Here is a 22,137-nt window from a genome sequence, read left to right as displayed (position 1 = left end):
TCGAGTCCAGCCTTAACCGCAGCATGGAGCAGGCGCGAGTCTTCCCCTCGTCCGTAGCGTTGTGCACTGGCCTCTGCCCCACCCACGACGTGCAGGGGGGGGTTTCTCTCTGCCTCGGAACCCAGGGTTGTGGGTTTATAGTAGGTGTTATTTTAATGCCAACGATACTGATTAGTTCTAAGCATAAAGAATCCAGGTGTATTGGACTGTGGGAACATCATATTTATGGTGGGAATAAAATTTGAATTAAAACATAAGTATATTCTCGAATATAATTGTCAAATTTGAATAGTAAGAGTGAGAGAGTTTTTTTTTTTTTTTTTTTCATTTGAAGTCATATTTTAACTAGTACTTATACATGGGTTGTGGTGAGACAAAAAAATATTTGGCGTGAATGATTACAAGTACCTGCTAAAATTAACTCTGGGTTGTTACTTAAGGCCCATTATTATATTTTAACTGTGTACTCTTACTCTGTGGTGGATATAATAAAAAAGGGGGGGGGGGAATATCCCCTTCCCCCTGAATTAATGAAAAACGACACATGATCTCGGTGAAGGCAGCATGTTATTTTGGGTGATGCAACATTGAACAACAAACCACTCGGAAAGCTGTGCATGTTGAGAGTGATAATGTAACTGTCCAACCCCCTTGTTGACTAAGTTTATTTAGTACAAAACTTATAAGCGAGGATTAGTGATTTGAAAGTGATTCAATAAGAAATGCACGTAAAAAAAAATTAAAACAATATTTCTTATCCATGCACTTTGGTACAATTTTCTGTCCGGAAATGGCATTCCTTGAATTTCAATTATTAAATGATTACTTTTTTTATTTTTTGCAATTAATTTTTGGTTAAATGCTTCTTAATTCGATTGTATTTTGGTGCTATATGGTGCATTAACTTGTATTTCAGTGTTATGCAGTATTTTGACATGTTTTTCGGCATTATTTCAGTTTTATATTATACCTAATTTATATTAAATCTAAATATTGGAAATAGTATATAATAAGTATACTAAACTATAAATTTATATTTTTGAAATTCTGAATATTCACATAAGCCTAGGGCTTCCAAGTAGGTATTCTTGTAGACTACTTGAGGCTATGCGATAAGCCGGTTAGTATAATAGCCGTCATTCTGTGCATGCCTTCTCGAATGAGGTTTATAAATCTTCATAAATAATTTGAACTGAAGGGTTGGCACAACTGCTGGCCCTGGGTCTGTGAAAACTCTGGGCGGCTTGGCTCCCCTCTGTCGTCAAATGGCATCACATTGTTTTAAAACTTGTCTTAGCTTTGTTATGTGAAGTGACAAGATTTTGTGGTCGAATCTCAATTAAATATCAAAAAAAAAAAAATGTAAGTTTATTGCTAGATAGGATTAGCAATTTTTGGAAAATTGTCTTTTTAGGAAATACACAATCAAAAACTGAGAGAAAGCACCTCTTTTAACTTAAATGGTACAATATGCAGTACGCGTTCATTAAGTGGTCCCGATATTATTTATATCATCCAAATGTAAAATCCCAATTAAAACCACATGATTTTTTTTTTTGTATTTTATATTACAATATTTTTTTTTTATCCAATTTTCAATGTAAGTATTTTGTGAGATTACTCCGATTAGTTTATTTCTTGGGTTTTGAAAAAATTTATCCGGCCTGTTTTTTTTTTTTTTTTGCAGCCAGTTAGAAAAAAGATATGGAAGTTCTTAAAATATAATTAAAAATTAATTTTTTAAGCCACACAGTATTTACATATATAAGGATCCAATTTATAGTTTGGTGGATCCCACTTTATTTTAGCTTTTGACTTTAATTTCAGTAAACAAATTATCTTGCATTAAAATTTTTTTGGGCTTAGCTAGGTGCAAAACAATCTTGTCTGTAATTATACATGCATGTAAAAATTTGCATGCAGTAGTTCTCTTTCTTACCAGTGCACTACATTATGTGCATGTGATGCAATTTTGTATTCACCTAATTTAATTGCAATTTTGTGTTCACTTAATATATATAAATAAAAATGAAGTGAATTCATATTTAAAAGTTTTAAAATCATATGATATTTTCATTACTCAAAGTAAAATTTTAAATTGGAACTAAAGCAATTTAATTTTGAACTGTTAACAACATAAATGTTTGTTTTTAAGTAGGAAATACTTGAACGTAAACAATAATTGTACTTGTTTTTTTGGGCCAGTTTGAGTTCTTAGATTTTGTTGGAAAAATAGTTATAATGAGAACTATTAAAACTAGGCTCTGGACTATACTATTATATAAATACGTATTATTATGTTAAATATGTGTGTTGGAATATGTACTTACAATCACAGGGCCAAAATTTTTAATCTGTCGCTCGTAGAGTTTATTAAATGAGTGCGCTACACTTAACAACCTAGCGATGACCAATCTATTTTAAGACTGTGATCATCCACAAATTGAGCTGAGACCACTGAGCTGCTGACTCAAACACAACTTCACACTGTGTTGCACTCATTGTGATTCGTTTCATCGAAGGCGTTAAACTCAAGTTTTTAGTTTTCCAGTGTTAGTAACCATTGTTTAAAATTATGCATCTCGCGATAATATAGCGGTCTTATTCATGTTATACGTACAATATTTAAATGAATGCACCTGACATTATATAAAGACCAAAAAACAATTTTTTTTTCATGTTTTAACATTTTTATGGTGTTTTGTACGAACTTAAGCCGCAGTGTTGCTGTCACTTCTGCTACCCAATCCACAATTCTGTTAAGCAAAACTAAAACATGATCGAAGTTGAGTTGTACTGATTAGTCCATAGACCAATCACCACGATTCGAGAATTCGGACTGACCAATCACGAAGCTACCACTGCAGTATGACTTTGTTTACATTTGCTTACCAATTTGGCTACTCGGAGACATTATCTCGCTCGTCGCTCCGTGCGAAACTTCAGACAATTAATTAGCTTCGATGGCACGAGCGCTCACAATTTTCTCGACTTTGGGTATTTATGGAGACGTATTAAACTCTGCTGTTTTTCATGTCTCCCAATCAGAGTAGATGATGGAGCCAAACAATTTTCAATCAGTTGGTTACTGACTGAAATATTAATTTTCCATTTTTGTCCCAAGGGTGAGGAGGGTTTGATCAGATGGAGATGACAACGACAGGTTTGGACAAACTGATTGCTTTTGGTAGACGTGGGCGGCTGCTTTTCAAATGCACAGGAAATGTGTAGATGTAGGCTCCAGACCACTCGGTTCTCAGAGACTCGTTGTAGCTCCACTATCACCGCAATGGGATTATGCCTGTGTGGCAATTAGCCAACAGATATTCTGCTGTCAGAGGGTTCTCTGGCAGGTACAATGAGGCAGTTCAAGACAGGAGGGAAAAGAGTTTTTGGTATGGTTTGACTTGGTGAATACATCTTAAAACAACAAAATTATTACTGATTATTGATGTACAGTTAATTTTTAATTTTTATTTTTATTTTGCTGTAGAGATATTTTTATTTATGACTGAAAAAAAAATGTAATTTAGAAAAATTTATTTTTACAGGTTGTTTTAAATTGAAACATTTTAGAAGTCTGTGAGTTGTTGATTGCCTTGTTCTTTTCAAGCACTCCTACAGAAGATGGAAACGTGATTTTCTCGCTTGGAAGGGTTCTTCCAGAAGTAGCTCACCTCCGTTGGCTGAATCTTGTGTTTGCTAATGTCACTCCTTCTGCATCACAGACGTCTAATTTAAGGAAACAAAACGTGTTACATTTGTTTGTTTACAAGCAAACAAAGAACTTGTATCTTGCTTGGTATTGATAATTCATAACTTCCTGTTGTGAGTGGGGCCAGTGTCCAAAAATTTAAAGCACATGATTGAAGGGTTTCCATTAATTTTCTTCTTTTTTTACATTCTCTATCTAGATTGTAATAATTTAATCACTCAAGTTGGAACAAAGTGTTGTATTCTTGGAAACATTTTGTATTTACTCAGTTAAAAGCATAGTTACTTGGCTATGAAAAAAAAGATTCTTGTATCGTTGGGTACATGTTGTAATTTTGACAAATACCAGTCAGCATTATGCACAGAAAACAGTTTGTTACCTACCAAGTGTTGAAATCATCAATAAATCAGTTAAGCATCTGTTCTGTTGGATTATGGATATAGAAAATTTGCGGTGCTGTTTTAATGCAGTAGTGCCTCAGTGGAAAAACAGGATCTGGGCCATGACAGGGTCTTTTTCTAGCTTTATGTATGGTATGAGGTTTAACTCTAGCTTGCGAGGCAACAGCACTCCTTTACTATGATATCAGGTTTTACTGTAGTTTGCAAGGCAAAAGCATACCCTGAAATGGAAGGCACCCCCTTAACATACAGCAAGAAAAATTTTTTGCAGAATAAGAATAAAATAAGGATCAGATAAAGTAGCATATCAATGTACTAAGTTTGTGCTGTTCATTACATTATTTGATTTAGAGCACAGAAAAATATTGCAGTGTTATTTTTTATTGGCAAAAATGTTTTATAAATACAGCATTGTATTTTATATTTTTTAACTTTTGTGTATGTTCTATGAATTAATTGATTGTAATTTGGTTATTTTTAATGTACTGCAGCATTGAAAACATTGGTTGATAAGTGAAAAAGCGAGAAAGGGAAAGTTTTAATTTTGTCTTCCTTTTTTTCCCCCGCCCCCTCTGGCTGCGCTTTTGAAATTTATTTTCCCCTAGCTTTGATTGTTGCAACACTGGTCTTACTTAATAGGTTCTCTATTTTGTTTTTGCATGATGGAAGCTACATTGGCTACCTGTTTGAAAAGTGAAAATTTTTGCTGTTTCAGTGTATTTGCAGTTGAGTGTTGTGACCCAGTTCTTCTTCCCCAGCCTTCACTCATTTCAGTTTCTGTTTCTCGTTGTGGTGCCCACTTATCTGGCCGTGTTCGGGCAGCGTTCCTAGCTCGACCTGCAGGGGTTGGCCACACTTCGGGACGGGAACCTCGATAGAACGACCGAGATCAGATCCTGAAAACTAAAGCATCCTTCTGCTTCCCTGCTTGCTTGCTCGCTCAACACGCAGGTTGATGGGGTCCCGAAACAGCCTCATCGACAATGTTTTTTTGAAGTGAAATTTCTTTGGGCGCAATGAGAGTAAAATTTCAAGGTCGAATTTTAATGGAACATTTTTGTGAAACATTTCTTACGCAAAACGGACAGAGAATAGTGTTACATGGCCGAACAGCTATAAAGAGAGCACTATGCTATATATGTTGCTGGGCTTTTTTTCGTTCTTCTCTTTCGGCAATGATTTGTACCCCCCCCCCCCCCCCCCCCTAAAAAAAAGAAAAAAAAAAGAAAAAAAGACATAGAACCGAGAGTGATAGATGCACGAAAGAATAAGACAGAGAGTGTGCACATGCGCTTGTTTCAGAAAATAGATATAGGTATCCTATACAGTCAGCTGCGAGTACCTGGAATTTTATATTTTTGCTACCAGTGCGCTCACATTCTTCCTTGTTCAACCAGCAGCGCAGAGAGCAAAGTTGAGACAGTTCCTGCTTTTCCTGAATAGATAGCGCTACGTGTTATGAATTTCATATTTCGTTCGGAGATTTGGCATTCTCCAAATAACAGAATTGTTTGAAGAAACAGTAACACTCACAGATTTTTTTTAAAAAATTGTGTTCTTCCTCTCGCTGTGCCGTTTTTCTCCTTACAATATTCTTATGAATTGAGGTTTGAATTGTCAAAGAAGTTTCACTTCTATCACATGTACTGAGTTACAAGTGTTTTATTTATTTATTTTTTTATTTTTAACTGATGGTTTTGTGGGCATTTGAAAAGATACAACTTTTGGCAGCTCTCGGTGATAACTGCTAGGGAATAGATCTGAGTAATTGTCATGCTTGCTCGTTTTTATTGTGAGAAAGGGATAGGCAGTGGAACATTATTCGGACATAATCTTTTTCATAATATTTACAAATAAATTATTGCATAAATATAAACCGTGCATTCTTTTTTTATGCATGTCTTTGCTTTCTCTATTAAAAACTTAGTTTGTATGAGTACTTCTTAAAGATGTATAGCTAAAAATTTTCAAAATAATATTCAAATACCTAATAAAAATATTTTTGAGAGTATTTAGTAATAAAAAAATGTAGTTACATTTAACATTGATGGGTCAACATGGTACAGTACCATATAGCTGGTTTCTACTTCAAACTTTTTAGCATACTGATAGATTCTAAATTTGTAAACTATCATGATAGCTGAACCTGATTCAATAATGCCCACACTATTCATGCTACCGTACAACTATTTTTCATTATAATGTATAGCTCAATTTAAGACATTACTTCCTTTTTTTTTAACTTCAAAAACACTTCAATGCATACAACAAACTGAAATGGCTAATGGGTATGAATGAACTTGCATTATCATCCCAAATTTGATGGTTTATAATATCAGGGTTGACTTTTGTATTTGTGTAAATATTTTGCTTCAATCTGTACTTGAAAATAATTAATGTATATATATTTTTAAACTGTATGATTCTTTGATCCTGGTTCCCAATGGAAAAAAATGGATGAATCAGATTGACCCATCAGTAATTGTTTAATACTAGTATTTCAATTGCATGTACCTAAGATTATTTGATGTGAACACATACTATGTGTGTAAATTTGTGTCATATAAACGTAACTACTAACTAATTATTTTAACGTTGATGCTGCAAATTTTAATACATACGCAGTTATAATAATACACTGCACGGATCCAATTAGAAATATTCTGCAATTACTAATTACGTATGATTTCCGGTCTCAAGCCACGTGGGGGAAGCGCACGGTGTTAGAATACTGATGGTTTGATAGTAGCGAGTTTCTACTTATCGGGGGAGATGTTAGACATGATGTTCAGTCACGCTCACCGTAGGATATGTATATATATTGTCTGTTGGTGAAGTTGTGTAAGGTAACCACGGATCACCCACGGAGAACTAGTGTCAGCTTTTCACGGATGTGGCGTGACGACCGAAGACCCGTGGCCGGGGCGTGCGCTCGGGGGCGGCCGGGGGCTGAGGCGGGGCAATGTTCTGTGTGGCAGGTGGCGGAGGGAACCTCCCCACGCCGACAGAGTCCCACCGCCGGCGTAGGCTGTTTGCCGGCATGAAGAGCCTGTCGATGCTGGGGGCGCGAGGCGGGTCCCCCAGTACTGCCCGCTCCATCTCGCTGCCAGAGAGTAGGCCCTTCTTCGTCTGTCTCTCTCCTCCTCCCCTGCCCCCTGTGCTGGACCTCTCCCCCCCCCTTCCCCCCGCAGGTGGCTGCAGAGTAGCGCATGCCCGCGCCGCGCTTGTAACTGGGAAGACTTGTCGCCACCATGGCCAGCCAGTGGCACGGCAGTTTAAGGATTTCGCTTGTTAAATGGTCTCTGGGTCGGAAGGTCAAAATATAATGTATTTGTCTTTCCGCACGAGCAACGAGTGACTTTTAATTCATTTACCTATGCAATATCATAGTAGTACAAACGACATAGGTCATTAATACGAAGTTACGATTTGCTTACTTAATATGTGGTTTGATTTTTTTACCTTTTGAACAGTTACCTTTTAACCTGAGACAGTCCAGTTATTATTTTCCGACTAAAGTAGATTCTAAACACCTATTACATCTATCGTTATGATGTTTCTTAATGACCCAGAACTAGTACCAGGGTCAAAAGGGTATGGAGGTATCAGGTTACGAAATTACATGCGGGCTGCATGCCAGCTCCCCATACTTGGAAAATGAATGAGGTACTTAACTTCAGTAGTGGGTGGCATATCGCCAGTGGTCTCAAGTAACACATACATTTTCAGTGAGAACGAGCCAAATGGTGTTTTACCGGCCGGTCATTTCAAGACTCTGAAAACAAAAAACTTTTCAGTATTGGATTTCACTGTAGCCTCACCTGAAATATATTGTTTTCAGGAAGGACCTTAGCAATCCTATTGAGTTGAAATTGTCAAGTGTCTGACATCAGAGAGTGTATTCTGAAGTTAATATTTGAGCCTATAAATACTACAAACAAGTTAAAATTTCAAATGTCTACATTTTAAAGTATGATTGCAAGCAACAATTCTCTTAAGATATCTCATAAACCCAAATCAGGCATTTGCTACGGCTTCATTAATTAACTTATCCATTGCAAATAGCATTTACAGTATTTATCTTCCCAGTTACAAAATGTTATGAACCACATTACTAATATATGCATATGGTGTTCTGTGCAGTGTATGCACACAAATGCATGCAGACTGAATTTTTAGACTATGTTGATTGTAAATTTATTTAAAAAAAGTTATTGTTATTTTTTTTTTATTTTTTAAATTATTTTTAATAGGAATAGTCTATCTAATGTTTCCAAGGATTATTATATTTTTATTTTTTAAGTGCACAATTTGGATTAATGAGTGTTTAAGTGTTTACCACCCTAATGCAGCCATCTCTCCTCCTGACTGTGCCTATTTAGTAAGTGCTGGATCTCAGGACTTCGTGCACGATGGATTATAGAGTTACTCCCAAAGCTTCGTATGTGCTTTCCCTGCTTGGAATGATTGGTTTTTCTTCGTTCACTGTACAGGCCATAATAATGCACCAGTTTTTACATCTCATGGTTTTTGATAAGAGTCTTGAAGATCTGTTTGGTGTCATTGTTCACCCTTGTGTTTATAATGTTGCCTGTCCTGCGGTTCTTGCTTTCTCGACGTGGTGTTGCAGGTTGCCTTACGATGGGGCAGTGGTTGTGTGGTCAAGTTGTGTTGTGCTGCCTTCACCCGTGTGCTGAGTGTACCCCGATGCGCCGTGTCGCGTCGTTGTTTCCGCTTTATGCCGTGTTGTTTAGTCCCCCGAGAGTGTCGCGCTGGTGGCTGTCTCCCGAGTGCTTGCCCCCTCCCTACCCCTCCCCCTGTCATGCACTCTTCGATCTAGGTCTACTGTACGTGGTTTGCTGTCGCGATTGGCTGTTTTAGCAACCGTGGCAGGCATGTGTGATTAGTGCTAGTCCTTTGCTTGATGTGATTATTTTCAACAGTCTAACCGCTATTTTATTTTCAAAAAAAATGTATGGAACACAATATTTTATGAACATCAAAAACTAACCTTATAATGGTGTGTTTATATTTTGTGATTTATAGAAATTTGGTCACTGATGTTAATTGGCGAGCATGAGTTAGTTATACGTGAATGAGTTTACAACGTAATTACAAAATAAATTGTAGTTTGAAAGTAATGGTAGGAAGCTAATACGATTCAAATATTCCATGTTATCCAGGGACGGACAGAAATAACCATTACTTCGTTTCGAAGTGTAGGAACCAATACCACAGTAAGTTCTTTTCCGAGTTGGACATTAGTTATGTCTTGTGTTTGCAGAATGGTAGAGAACAGTGGCTTTGTTTAGCGTAACCGCTGTGTGAAGTGACGGAAGCTTTGTGTATTTTGATCTAATACACTTTCTTGACTGTTCGCATCGCATGCAAACAAATCAGAACTGCTTTGGTAGCCGGTTAGTGCCGATGTGATGTGAAAATAACAAGAATTGTACTGCCATTGTGTAGTGAATTGTTTTAGAATTCCGAACAAACATTACGTTACTTAGAAAAGTAAGGAAGTTATTTCCAACAATTATATTATAACGACAACTAGGGTTAGAGGTTTTTTTTTAATTGTTAGGTTCAAAAACTTAATAACAAAATATTTAGAGGTACTATCATTACAGCCTATTTTGGCTGTGTGATATGCAAGATTATGACAAAATAAGTAAGCCTATATGCTGAGTCAAACATGATAATTTATGATCATTCCTATGTTTATAACATACTACATATACCATGAAATGAATCAGGATGCATTATATTTTTATTTTCTTCATCGATCAATAAAAGCCACTTAACTATCTTGACATTGAAGTGCTTCAAGATTCCCTGGAATTTAGCACTAATACAATAAAAGCTTTGTTTTTTTTAAATTCAACCTCACCTACACTGACTCACAAAATTACATTGTTGTGTTTCCTTTCAGCATTTCTAACGATGTGACTGTAATCACATTGTTACGGGTGGGAAAACAGGTCCTGAAAGGATAGGCCAATTTATTGATTGCAGTTTTTTTTTAATTGCTGATATGTACACTGTTAGTTAAATTACAACAGTTTAGATGTATGTCCACACACTAATCGCACTTTCATTTAGTCAACAATTTACTCTCCCTGCTGGAGCTCGGTTCGACTGGCTCTCTCTGCGGACTCTGTCCCAACACACTGCCTCGCGCTGTTCACACGTCCACCGCACATACAACACCGCCCGGATTCTTCGGTCCCTGATGCGTCAGTCTGTGCACACGAAGCCTGTTGTTCGTCACTCGCTAACTGAGGGATCACTCGTCACTCGCCCTCTTCACTCCACTGCTCTCATCAGTCTCTCGCTCGCCGTGTTGCCACCGGCCTCTGTCGTTCACTCTCCGGACATCGGCGTCATCTCGCATACCTGGGACGGTCCCGTAGTGCAATCAAGGTCGACTTAACACTTGAAGCTATGGCGTCCTAGTTACGCCACGTTACGTGGACGGGGCTCTGGGGATGTGCCGAACCCTAGAGATGGACGGACAGGCGCCGCTCTGATCGTAGTGACGGGCGCTACCTGTTTGGGAGGTGAGGACCCTCCGCTGACAGGCCTGCCTCGTTGCCTTATCTCTAGCATCCTCTTGACAATAACATTCAATTGGCATAGGGTAGGTTGAGAAAACCAGATAGGAGCGTGACTTACACTGCAGACATAAACATGTAGGTAATTTGGACTTTGCGTGAAGCTAAACACAGACTTTAACTTTAAATAAAGTATACAAGAACTATGAAAATTGCCGCAAACTAACACACTTTATTTTCTTGAACTGTCATTATTTAAGAATCTTTGTAGAACTTAGCTAACTTAATGTGTATGAGTAAACTGTCCATAACAAAGTTAGATTAGTTAGTGGAGGCTTAGCTAAATAAATCCAATTTCCAATAATGTATTATTTAATGACATTACTATGTTGTTAAGTATCTGTTAGGCACACAAACATTAACTTGAAGAAATTTATTTTGTCACAGACTTTCAATTTATAATGAAAAGTTGGAAAATGAATGTTCCGTGTATTTCTGTGTCTATCTCTCTACCACCGTTTCTTATGATCTACCCATCTTTTAGTTCTTCAGGGAGTTGGTATCAGATTTACGCAATGAAAACTGGTAAATAAATTAGTACTTTCATATTTATTTATTTATAATGTTTTGAAAGTTGTGTAATGCAGAGATACAAGATGACCAAGTGAGTGTGTCTACGAGGCAAATCACTGTAATGTTTGATTGTATGACTGCTGCTGTCCTGAAGTTGTGGCAATACAGCTTCAACTGCGATTTTTATTGTAGTAGTACTTTTACCTGCCATATAAATGGTGGAACAATTTCCAAAACTGTTTTGGATTTTGTTTTTGAAAATGTCTGTGTTTGTATACTGAATGTGGACTCGCGTTGTAAGGTCTTGTCAGCTAACACAGCTCACAAAAGTAAGTCCTGCGGTCATATTGGACTTAGTGAGAATTTACAGTGTTGAATTGCCAAGTGCCACTTGTTTCGGAGGTAACATTTTGTGTCTACTTCCACCACTTTGAAGCAGTTGAGTGCAAGCATGACTGAGGGAACTGAAGTTGTTACCTTCCCCGTTGCTAAGTGAAGCTTGTGGCTGGGGCTTTGCTGGAGAGGAGTCTGTGAGTCGGGTAATAAACTGTGTTCAATTTGTGATGTTTTTCAGGCAGAAGCCCTGGGATCGCATCAGGAATGAGACCCTTCGGACAGCCCTTGTGTCTCACGGAGACCATCAATGAAAACAGTTCACTTAGCCCCGCCAGTCTTAAGAAAAACAGATATAGCAAATAAGCACACGACCTCGCGTTCGTTTTCAACTGCAAATGAGACAGGACACACCGCACCTTGGAAAGTTAATGACCGTATTGATTCTTTCCCCAGACTGTGCCTGCTGAACACAGGGGAAATATATATTTTTTTTTCTCGTGGTTCGGGACAGAGCACAGCCAATGCCATTCCACGTATGCTTTGTTCTTTCGAGTGACAGTCTGTGTGCGTCTTTTAGCGTAGTTTGCGTGTCTTCCGTTAGCGCCTTCTCATCCTGCCTGGACATAGTTGAGAAACTGTCCGTGTACCTCACGCAGTGTTCGTCGTAGCTCCTCCCCCCGTGTTACAAAAGTATTTTGGCCTCGGTGTGCAGTCGTGCACTCGCACACAAACAAGACGGCCTCGTGTAAAATCCAACCGAGCACAGCTGACGAGTCCGCCCCAGCAGGTACAGCTAGGCGCGTCCTTGTGAGGGCGAGGAGGCGCTAGTCTCGTCGCGGGCTGCGGACAAGGTAACTGGTCCGCGCAGTCGGTGTGCCCCCCTCTTCCCCCGTCTCTTGACCACAGCCTTGCGCAGACTGGCAATCAGGCCTTCCAGTCGCTCGCGTGAAGCGGAGCGACGGAAACTGTTAACATTCGACCTCCAGTAATGGTGATTGTCTGAAGCCTTGCATGTTCTCCGGAGTTGAAAACCTCCGGTCTCTCTGAGTGTCGTGTACATCCTGTTTGTAATTAATTGAAAATCATAATGTTATCAAGACTGCTAACTTTGTTCCAACTTAAAACTGTATGCTTTTCGTAACTTTGAACCATGTTTGTTTCAAAACCATTACCAATCCTACAGTTTAGGCTGTCTTTTTTTTTGTGTGGATTATAAAGTGTTATTTTAAGTTTTGTTTTGTGGAATTTTTAGTGACATTTAGTTCCCCACCTTGTTGCAGGTGCTTCCTGTGTAGCAAAAAAAAAAAGTTGACCGACTGTTAGCAAACAGGTGGCACTTTCTACGTAACGGTAACAGTAAACCTCAGCAGTTTTGACACAGAGTAGCTAGGCCAGACAGCATGCCATATGTGGCTGATCAGATAAAGTGTAAGTAAGGACTTTTGGTCATACATCATCAACTAGCAAATTTTACAGTCACTTGCCACGTCTGGTTCGAAGCCATTTCACATGTCTTCCCGTCAGCTATCCGTCTCTGCATTGGTCCAGTCCTGCCCTCTTTTCTACACACACACACACACACACACACACACACACACACACACACATTAGCTTCACAACTGTGGCTAACACAATCCTTGCAGCCCTTTGCTCTTTTACAGGAACTTAATGCTATTCTGCCAACCATATGATAAGATATGAATGCAAAACTGTCACCAACAAACTAAATCATAACCATTGTTTATGTATTTACCAAACTGGCAATGTGATATTAATTTTGACCACGATATGCTCAAAGGGAAATCACATACTATACAGTAGAACCTTGTTAGTCCAAAACCCGCTCGGCGAAAAACCTAAATAATCAAAACTGAAATTGACAAAAATTTAAAATTACGAATGTACTGAAATGAGTAAATATAAATTACAAACTCGGACACAGATTTTTAAATACGTAGTGTACTTTACAGATGAATGAAAATAACCCAATTACATTTACTGACACCTGTTTTTAGATGATCAATTTACAGTACAGAACATAATAGTACCACTGAAATGTTATTTGCAGAATACATATGCGTATTACAGTATAATGTAATGTAATACTGTACTGGAATTAAGTTTTTGGTTTTCTGTCGTATTTAGGTTTATGATGATTTAACAGTGAATTAACCCTGTTCATCAGGATTTTTGCCAGTCCGAACTGGTCTCGGTCCCAATTAGATTGTACTAGCGAGGTTACACTGTATTTGTTGGCATTTACTCAGTCTAAGTTATTTGTACACATCTTGTTGATAATGTGAGGAGTCTTACTAGCTAGCGCTACGACGAGCCCAGTGACCATCTGCATCATCGGTGCCCTCTTGTGGCGATGCGCTGTTGTGAAACGTGAGTTCGTGCTCAGTTCCTTGGCCTTGCCAGTGGTCGATTGCCCTTCAACAAGCACCTCGCCACACGCCGACACCATCCAGGCAGCATTGCAGGCGTGTGTGCCTGGTTTACTTAGGGCCCCGTCTCACACATGGCACGTTGATTTTTCGCGTGTTTTTTTGGTCATTACTTTGACTCAATAGCTACTTCTAAAATTTTAACTCTTACCTCCCTTGCATTTGTTGTTTCTGCCACAGATATTTGCTTGGTGCAACATCATGGTTGTGTTATAATTACGAACACTTGCGCACCTTGTCACACCCATGACGTTGCAAACAGTGAATATCTGTTGGAAATATTTGTAGCAGAGCAACAAATGCAAGGGGTATATCCGTTAAAATTTTATAAATAGCCCTTAAATAAAAGTAATAATTAAAAAAATGAATATGGGTTGCTATACCAAACATTAAACCTCTCCAGGCAAACGCCAGAATTGTTTATTACAAAACGAAACTGCCGACTCCTTCCCCGACATCCGTGATCCGTGTCTCCTTGTGTCACCCGTCTCCAATGACCTCGCTGGCGATGGGAGATGAACTCAAATGAAAAGCAAACTGCACGTGGCGATGGCCCGTAACTCGGGCCAGTGTTTTACCGCTCGGAAAGCCGGGCAACGCCTTTTTTTTTCTTGCTACGCGGGCGGGCGTGCGACGGATGGCGGGCGTGCTACAGCCGTGCCCGTCTCTCCGACTGTTGTGGTGCTTGCAGCCCCGCACAGCCCGCGCCGCCAGAAGCTCAACCTGCGCATGAAAAGCTTGTCCCTAGATTCCCCCGAGTCGACGGAGCACGCCCAGCGACGCAGACACGCCGCCGCAGACGCCCAGGGCAGCCACTCCTCCTCGCGCATCCAGTGTAAAACAAAACAACCACTCAACCAGTTGTCGTCTCTCTCTCTCTCTTTAAATGTCTTTTACTTTTTCTTCTTTCTCCTTTCACTTCTTTTCGTGGCCGCTTCAGTGTGTCTCGCCATCTGCGTCTCCAGGGTCAACACATCTCTGGTCTGAAAGTACTAAATTCACGAGAGCCAACAGTTTTTTTTTGCAATTTGGCCATTCCACGAAAGTGCGACTGCACTTAAATTTTTTTTTTTTCACTCCCTTTGTAAGTGTTCAAAGGCAGAATGTCGACATTTGCACGAATGTTTTAACTTCAAAAATATTAACACACTGTCCCACATGCCATGTTTTCTTTTCATTTAAATTACATATATAATGGCTGTAATTCCCGTGAAATTTACCACGATAAGTCCCTTGCATTTTATGTTTCATCACAATTTTTTTTTTTTTACCAAATATTTCCTAAGTGTTATCCGAGAGCAGTGAAAAGTTACGAATGTGTTTGTAACTATGATCATGTGCTTGCGTAAAATTTTACGTGTCACAGATAGCGTTGAGTAAACATGTGGTGGAAAAAAAGTGAGGCCAAACCACAAATTTTTTTAGCAAAAACTTCAGGAATAGCCTTTAAACCAAAGTAATGACACAAAAATTACAAGTGAACATGTCATGTAAGACTGCACCTTTAGGTCTATTAAGCAAAACAAAGCAAATTGTTAATTTATAGAATTTCAGCTAGTATTACATTTTTGTATAGTTTTTTTGAAAATCTGCATGCTGTGTTGACCCTGGAGGGATTTTGCATTTTCAGCATCATGAGAAAAAAAATTTCTTCGTAAACTGCACAACTCGGCTCTTGCCAAGATCTTGATGCCTAATTTCATCGTTCTATGAAATTTTTTTGTTTCTTTTTTGCAGCTGGCTATGTGCATTTGTTATATATGACTTTAACTTCTTCAGTGTTCCTCTTCTAGTTTGTGAATTCTAAATTTGTTTTTTTTTTTTTTAATTCTCTGAAGAGAGACTATCGAATACCGCATTCAACAGAATATAGGATGACTGAATTCTAGAGGACCATCAAATATGGTATTTTGGTTGAAAAACTTTCACATACCATATTATTTAGATCTGTAGAAGAAAGGACAATGTTGTTGTGCTCTGTTGACATAAATTCCTAATTATTAAATAATAAATTAATTAAAATTTAATCAAGTTAACCACATATTTCCTATTATGTCAGAAGACATTTCAGTTTAGTTTTTCGTTAAACAAATAATTATTTTAAAATGAAAAATATTACCCAACTATTTTTTTTTTTAATTTTTCTTACCCAGACTAAGTTTAAAAAAAATTATTATGTTATTAGGTTGCAAAAAAAATAATGGATTGATTTCATGCATGAAGGAAAAAATTTTTTTTTTATATTCTGATGAATACGGTAACATAAATGTTTGTGACTTTCAAATGACTTAAGGATTCTCAAAAATGTACCTTTCTTGTGTATAAAAGACATATCAGCGAAATATAAAATAGTATTTACAAATATAATTTTAGACAGTACAAAACTCATCTACCTAATTCTGTTGAGTACTGCGTGGCTGCTTACTCACGAACACTGGAGAAGTATAAATACAGAATATGGTTATTTTTGTACGTAAATACGTATACGTTTTCAGACTCCTGACGTAAGGATCCTCTTTCTTAAAGTCATTCATGATTCCGCCTTAACCTCCGTCCCTGAAACTCGAGGAACATGTATGCAATCGCTACAACAGCACAGTCGCAGATGTTAGGAAATTAAGTAAATGTACAGTGGGACAAAGGTCGCTCCCCTCCAGCGAGCCCCCCCACTCCTCAATGTGTTCTCTTATGCTCAGGTGAAGAGCCGTTGCACTGTCGCGTGGGTTCGTTAGGACACCGAACGTCTGTGTTTATCCATGACGGTCGTTGCTGGTCAAGTATGGAACACACTCGTTCTCCCAGTTCCCAACCACTAAATTATATTTTTAATTAAAATAGAACTTAAAACCTAGAAAACCTAAATGTTATAATTTGAATGCATTTAGTTCTACGATCCCGTAGCGCTGCCGCTATGTTACCCGTGAGTAGTTCCCGTTGATAACTGCCGTAGAGAGTGGTCTTCTTGGTGTGCCGACACATCTGTCCATCTTACATGGCAGTTTGTAGTAAAGTCAATCTGTGCAGGACCTTTTTTTTTTGTGGAAGAATTGTGTATCACCGGCAGAAAGGCTAAGGGGCAGGTTCCAAAATGTGTTTACTGGACACTTCATTTCAAGCACAATAAATCATAATGTTGAATAAATTTTTGCTATTAATGGTGTCAAAGTTAACTTCTTGAATTGTCCTGAAAACAAAAAAATTACTGAGTTGTTTTTTTGTTACAATTATTACCTTCAGTAAAAAGATGATAGTTATGTTCAAAATACGTAAATTACTATTTTTTTTATTAGATATGTAGTAATTTTGCTAATTCATTCAGCCGTAGGATGAACTGTAAATTTTTATAGTCGATTGTTTGCCAATTGGAACACACGTCATAAGCCCGGCACAAAAATGAATTTGCAAAATGTTCGGGAGTTTTGTCCGTTTTCAGCTTTACTTGCGGTAGTTTTACTTTAGTTGCTGTAACATTTTATCCAGGAATGGATCACCAAAATGATCATATCTCTCTCTCTAGAAGCATGATCTAGTGTAAGCCTCAGCGGATTGGGAGCTTGTAGATGCGTGTGCGTGCATGGTCTTGCAAACTGGCATTGGTAACAGTGATGGTGCTTTGTGGCTTTGTCTGCAGCAGTTTGTAGTCTGTATAGTAATTAGTTTTTATTATATTAATAACTATTTACATTTTTTGAAATTATTTTAGTTTCATAGTTTGAAAAGTAGTAAAATATATATATATATATCTTTGAAGAAAAAAAAAATGTTTGCAATTCAAGCTTAAAATTAATTTGAATCCTTCTAAAAAAAACTTTCTTTAGTTAGTATGCTACCTTGACTTGGTGCATTTTAGAGCAGGTTAGCAAACTTTGGAGATTTTTTAGTTTTGCATTTTGGTCTTGGTTAAGTGTAAATAAAAATGTACACAAAAAAGGTTACTGTCATATGATTTGTGTATGTTTCGATTTACACTTGTTTAATAAATTATAATAATCAAAATAAAAATATTTGCTTGTGCTAAAATTCAACCAGTGTTAACGGCACATGTTTACAGGGCCATTGAGAAAAATCAAAGAGTTGGGTGGCAAATTATTTTATTTATTTAATGCACAACCTTTCCTACCCCCACAAAAAATTAAAAATTATCTAAAGACTGTTGAAGTTTCTACAGCCATAGCTGTAAAAGTGATCTGTGCTTATCACCCCTATGGATTCAATCAAATTGTAATTTTCGTCCTTTTAGGGTAAAACTGAGCATTAAAAAACCATCTGGGAACTGAGCCGGGGATTCGGCCCCCACTCGCTCGATGGCCCTGGATGTTGTGTCCATGTCCCCCCCCGATGCAGCGTGCAGTGTAGACGTAGTCAGGAAGCGAGGGGAAGCGAGGTGAGGGCGACGGCTCGCGGCTTCACTGAAAGGCACTTGTGTGTTTGTGGGCGCCCGCACGCAGCGCCCTCCAGCCCCGTCCACAACCGACGCCTGCTGTCGGCGCGCAACGTGCGCATGAGCTCGGTGGAGCTGCCTGACGACAACGACAAGTCCCTCTCCTCGGCCAGCACGTCGCCCTGTCCGTCCCCGGTGAGTCTCCCGGGCGCACGCCCCTCACAGCGTGTCTCCTACGGGGCGACTGAATTCTTGCCCATTGGAAGGGCAGCCCATCAGGATTTTTCTGACAGTGGTTAGTTTGTAAAGTGACCTAACCTAACCTAACCTAACCTACCTCCTTTTTCGACTGAAATAGTAAAAAATGTCCTGAACTAACCTAACCAACCCAACCTAACCTAAACTAACCCAACCTAACCCAACCCAACCCAACCCAACCCAACCCAACCCAACCCAAAGCTCTCCTACGAGCTTCAATCAAACCCAAACCGCCGCTACCAGCAGAGACTGTTAAAAAATTTGCTTGAGGACCTATAAAAATGATCTAACCGCTGTAGAAAGCCTAAAGAAAATTAACCTCAAACAGCTCCATTTAATTGAGTGATGGGAAAGAATTCACACTGTAGAAAAGCTGGAAAAAAAAAATCATCCAATAATAAGACTGGGCTAACTGGAAACAAATACATAAGAGTTTTTTCTTAACTGAGGTTCACATTAACTCGGTTAATCGAGATTCTAATTACTAGTGTGTTCCTTCAATGTCTTTAAACCAGTCTCTTATCATAATCACGAATTCATTTGAATTTGGAAACCTAGTATTAGTTTTTATCATTAATTAAATGTAAGAGAAACATACAGGATATGTAGGCTATACAAGTTCTTAAAATGTTCCAGGAGTTTATAGAAGTTTTCAAAACATTTTCAGAAGCAGTAGATACTTTGAAATCTACCTATGCCTGTAGGCTGTGCCAAAAGGGATTTTTTTTTTTTTAATTTTGCTGTTGAAGAAAATGTATTGGGATCAATTAAGGTTAGCAATTTAAACGAGAGAATGTTTTAAAAGCTGGAAAAACTTCCAGAAAACTGGATAAACTAATCTTCTACCTAGCATACTCTTCCTGATTGGCCAAACCATCAACCAATCATGGCTGCCCACAGATCGGCTGTGAACGGCTGAGTCAGAACACCCTAGGTCTTCAGTTGTTTATTGCTTTTGAAGATGGCTGCAACATGGCAAGCCGAAACACCAGGTACATCAAATGGCCAAGAATGTTTTGATCACCAAACCAACCAAGTGGACTTGAAACTCAATTGCTGTGATGCTGTGTTAAGGGGATTGGTGCACCAGCATCGTATTAAAAAAAACAATATATTTGTTAATGATTCAGCTACTAGAGAAGATTTGAACCATTCTGGTGTAAAATTATTTTTTTAATTTTTTTATTTTAATTAAGTTATTGCTGATTTTCGGGAATTTTTTAAATTCAAGCTTTATTAATAAACTATAAAGAATTCAGTGGTAAAACTTTCGCAGATAAATTTTCAGACACGGGAGATATGACTGTGACCATTATTTTATCTGTAATCATTATTAATTTAACGTATTTACAATTTGAATTTTAATGAATGAGCTGCTACGAAATTGCGTGATATTCATTTGCGAATTTAATAACATTCGCGTTTTCATTTGTAATTCAAACGCCAATATATCTGTCGGCTGAATGATTGACTTTATTTTAGTCTTTAGCTTATTGCAGTCGGACCTAAAGTAAAAACGTAGCTGTAGAAGTTTGAGCAGCGTGCAAGCTCGGATACGAGAAATTATGGAGCGCGCTGGACAGTAGTGACACCTTGCGACAGTTTCCCGAACTGTTTGCAGCCAGTGTTTTCTCTCGTTCCCACCCTGCCTCAGCTGTCTGCTGTTTACGAAGGGGAGACGGGATTTCGCGCGAAACTGATATGAAGGTCAACGTACTCATTTTCAGTAGATAAGAGAACGTGTTTGGTCTAGCTCGGCGTATAATTGAATGGTTATTCTCTGTTATTATTTAACACAGTGATTTAGCTAGATGTTTTTTGTTGTAAGCGTGAGATTTATTCAGGAATAAAATGCCGAAGAAACCTCCACCAAGCATAGTACACAAAAGAACAAAACTATCGAAAGCCATTAGAGCGCTTAGAAAAAAGAATAAAGAAAGATAAGAGATTATTTTATTATAGCTTTTTTACCATACATTTATTTTTCAGAGTTGCGTATGTACAACGCGATGGACGCGATGCGACAACATAAAGATGTGTAAAATTGTAAACATGCTTTTTTTTTCCAGCAATGCGTGAACCATTCATAAACTATACTCAACATGTATCCGTATGATTACGTTTGAATTTTTTTTATGACAGGCATCAATGTTAACAAGTTTATTAAGCCACAATATACTTTTTTTCAGAAAAATAAGTGTAGCAGAAAACACTCAACATAGTCTCACACAAAATCAGTTTACATGAATGCAGTTTTAAGAAGTAAGCTACGTAAATAATAGTTAAACATTATTTAATATATGCTGGTAACGTTTCCAAAGTATCAGCTTCGCCTTCATTCACGAACAATATTCGTGGCCTTATTTATTTATTTTGCTGGCGTTTCGTTGGTGACTGTTAGGACTGCAAAATTAGTAAACATTTTTCACCCTATCCTGAGTTAAATCTAAGTGTGCGCGGTTAGATGAGGACCTAGATGTGTCTCATGCTTACGCCTTTACACTCTACACATGCGGGTATTAACCATGCGCGTAAGGGCGTGTTGCCAATGACCTGTACGATAGTCAATCCTCTACGGACTCGAAAAATGTCACCTGCTCATTGGCTACTTGACTTGTGACAACTGTTTGTTATAATGCCTGTGATTCATCGTTGATTTTGTTAAGGAGTTTTCAGGGATTCAGAGCCTCCCATTGAACTGTGGCCGAATTGAAGAAGCAGTACAAATGTTACATGCTTGAATTCATAGCGAATGGAAACCACAAATATTTACTGATGTAGTGGTTGGTAAAAAAAAATATTATTCGTATCGCGTCCATCGCTTCGCGCCATGGTGGCTCCTATATTATATGGATTTACAAAATATAACGATTCATTTACGACACTTAAGATAAGGTGTGTAGGATTTTAAGAATTCACTTGAATTAATATTTAAGAACATATTTCAGGATAACTTGTGAAGACGCTCGTACAGACGGCACCGGTTGTGATGATTCATTGTTAGGGACACCTGTATTTCGAGAATACATTTCGTGTCAAGGTATTTCACAAAATGCTGTAGCTTTTCTCCTGTGGTTATTGGCTGAGAGCGGTGAGAGGTGTCGTCCCGCTCTTGACGAGGCCAATGAGAATGTGGTCACAGTACTGCTGCACCCTCACAATTTGCCTTTCCTCTTATAAAAAGCTACAGTATTTTGTGAAATACCTTGACACGAAATGTATTCGCGAAATACAGGTGTCCCTACTCATTGTTACCAGAGCAGGGGCCATCTCGTGTACACGAAGTGGCATGCGAAACCTCAACACAACTCGAAAATCAGTGAGTGTTACATTGAAATGTGTCCGCTACAAATGTTCAGGAATTATAATTTTGAAATCGAGTAGAAATATTTCTGCAATTAGCATTAGGTATATTTTAATAGACATTGAAAGCGAATCATTAAGTAGCTTCAAAATCCAAATACCGGAATAC

The 22,137-nt window shown here is 38.2% G+C and overlaps 1 protein-coding gene across 1 annotated transcript in view; it reads left to right on the top strand.

Annotated features, from left to right (window-relative positions):
• LOC134535228 (uncharacterized) overlaps positions 1–22,137 on the top strand; it is a 333,789-nt gene that overhangs the window by 300,466 nt on the left and 11,186 nt on the right. The window contains exons 15-16 of the mRNA XM_063374290.1: positions 14,718–14,861; positions 18,475–18,602. Coding sequence (XP_063230360.1) covers positions 14,718–14,861; positions 18,475–18,602 — 272 coding nt within the window. The remainder of the gene's footprint in view (positions 1–14,717; positions 14,862–18,474; positions 18,603–22,137) is intronic.

This window comes from Bacillus rossius, chromosome 8 (genome assembly GCF_032445375.1).
Source record: "Bacillus rossius redtenbacheri isolate Brsri chromosome 8, Brsri_v3, whole genome shotgun sequence".
In the NCBI taxonomy this organism is placed as follows: domain Eukaryota; kingdom Metazoa; phylum Arthropoda; class Insecta; order Phasmatodea; family Bacillidae; genus Bacillus; species Bacillus rossius.
Note: the sequence above shows the minus strand (reverse complement) of the source record. Positions and strands in the feature narration are given on the sequence as shown.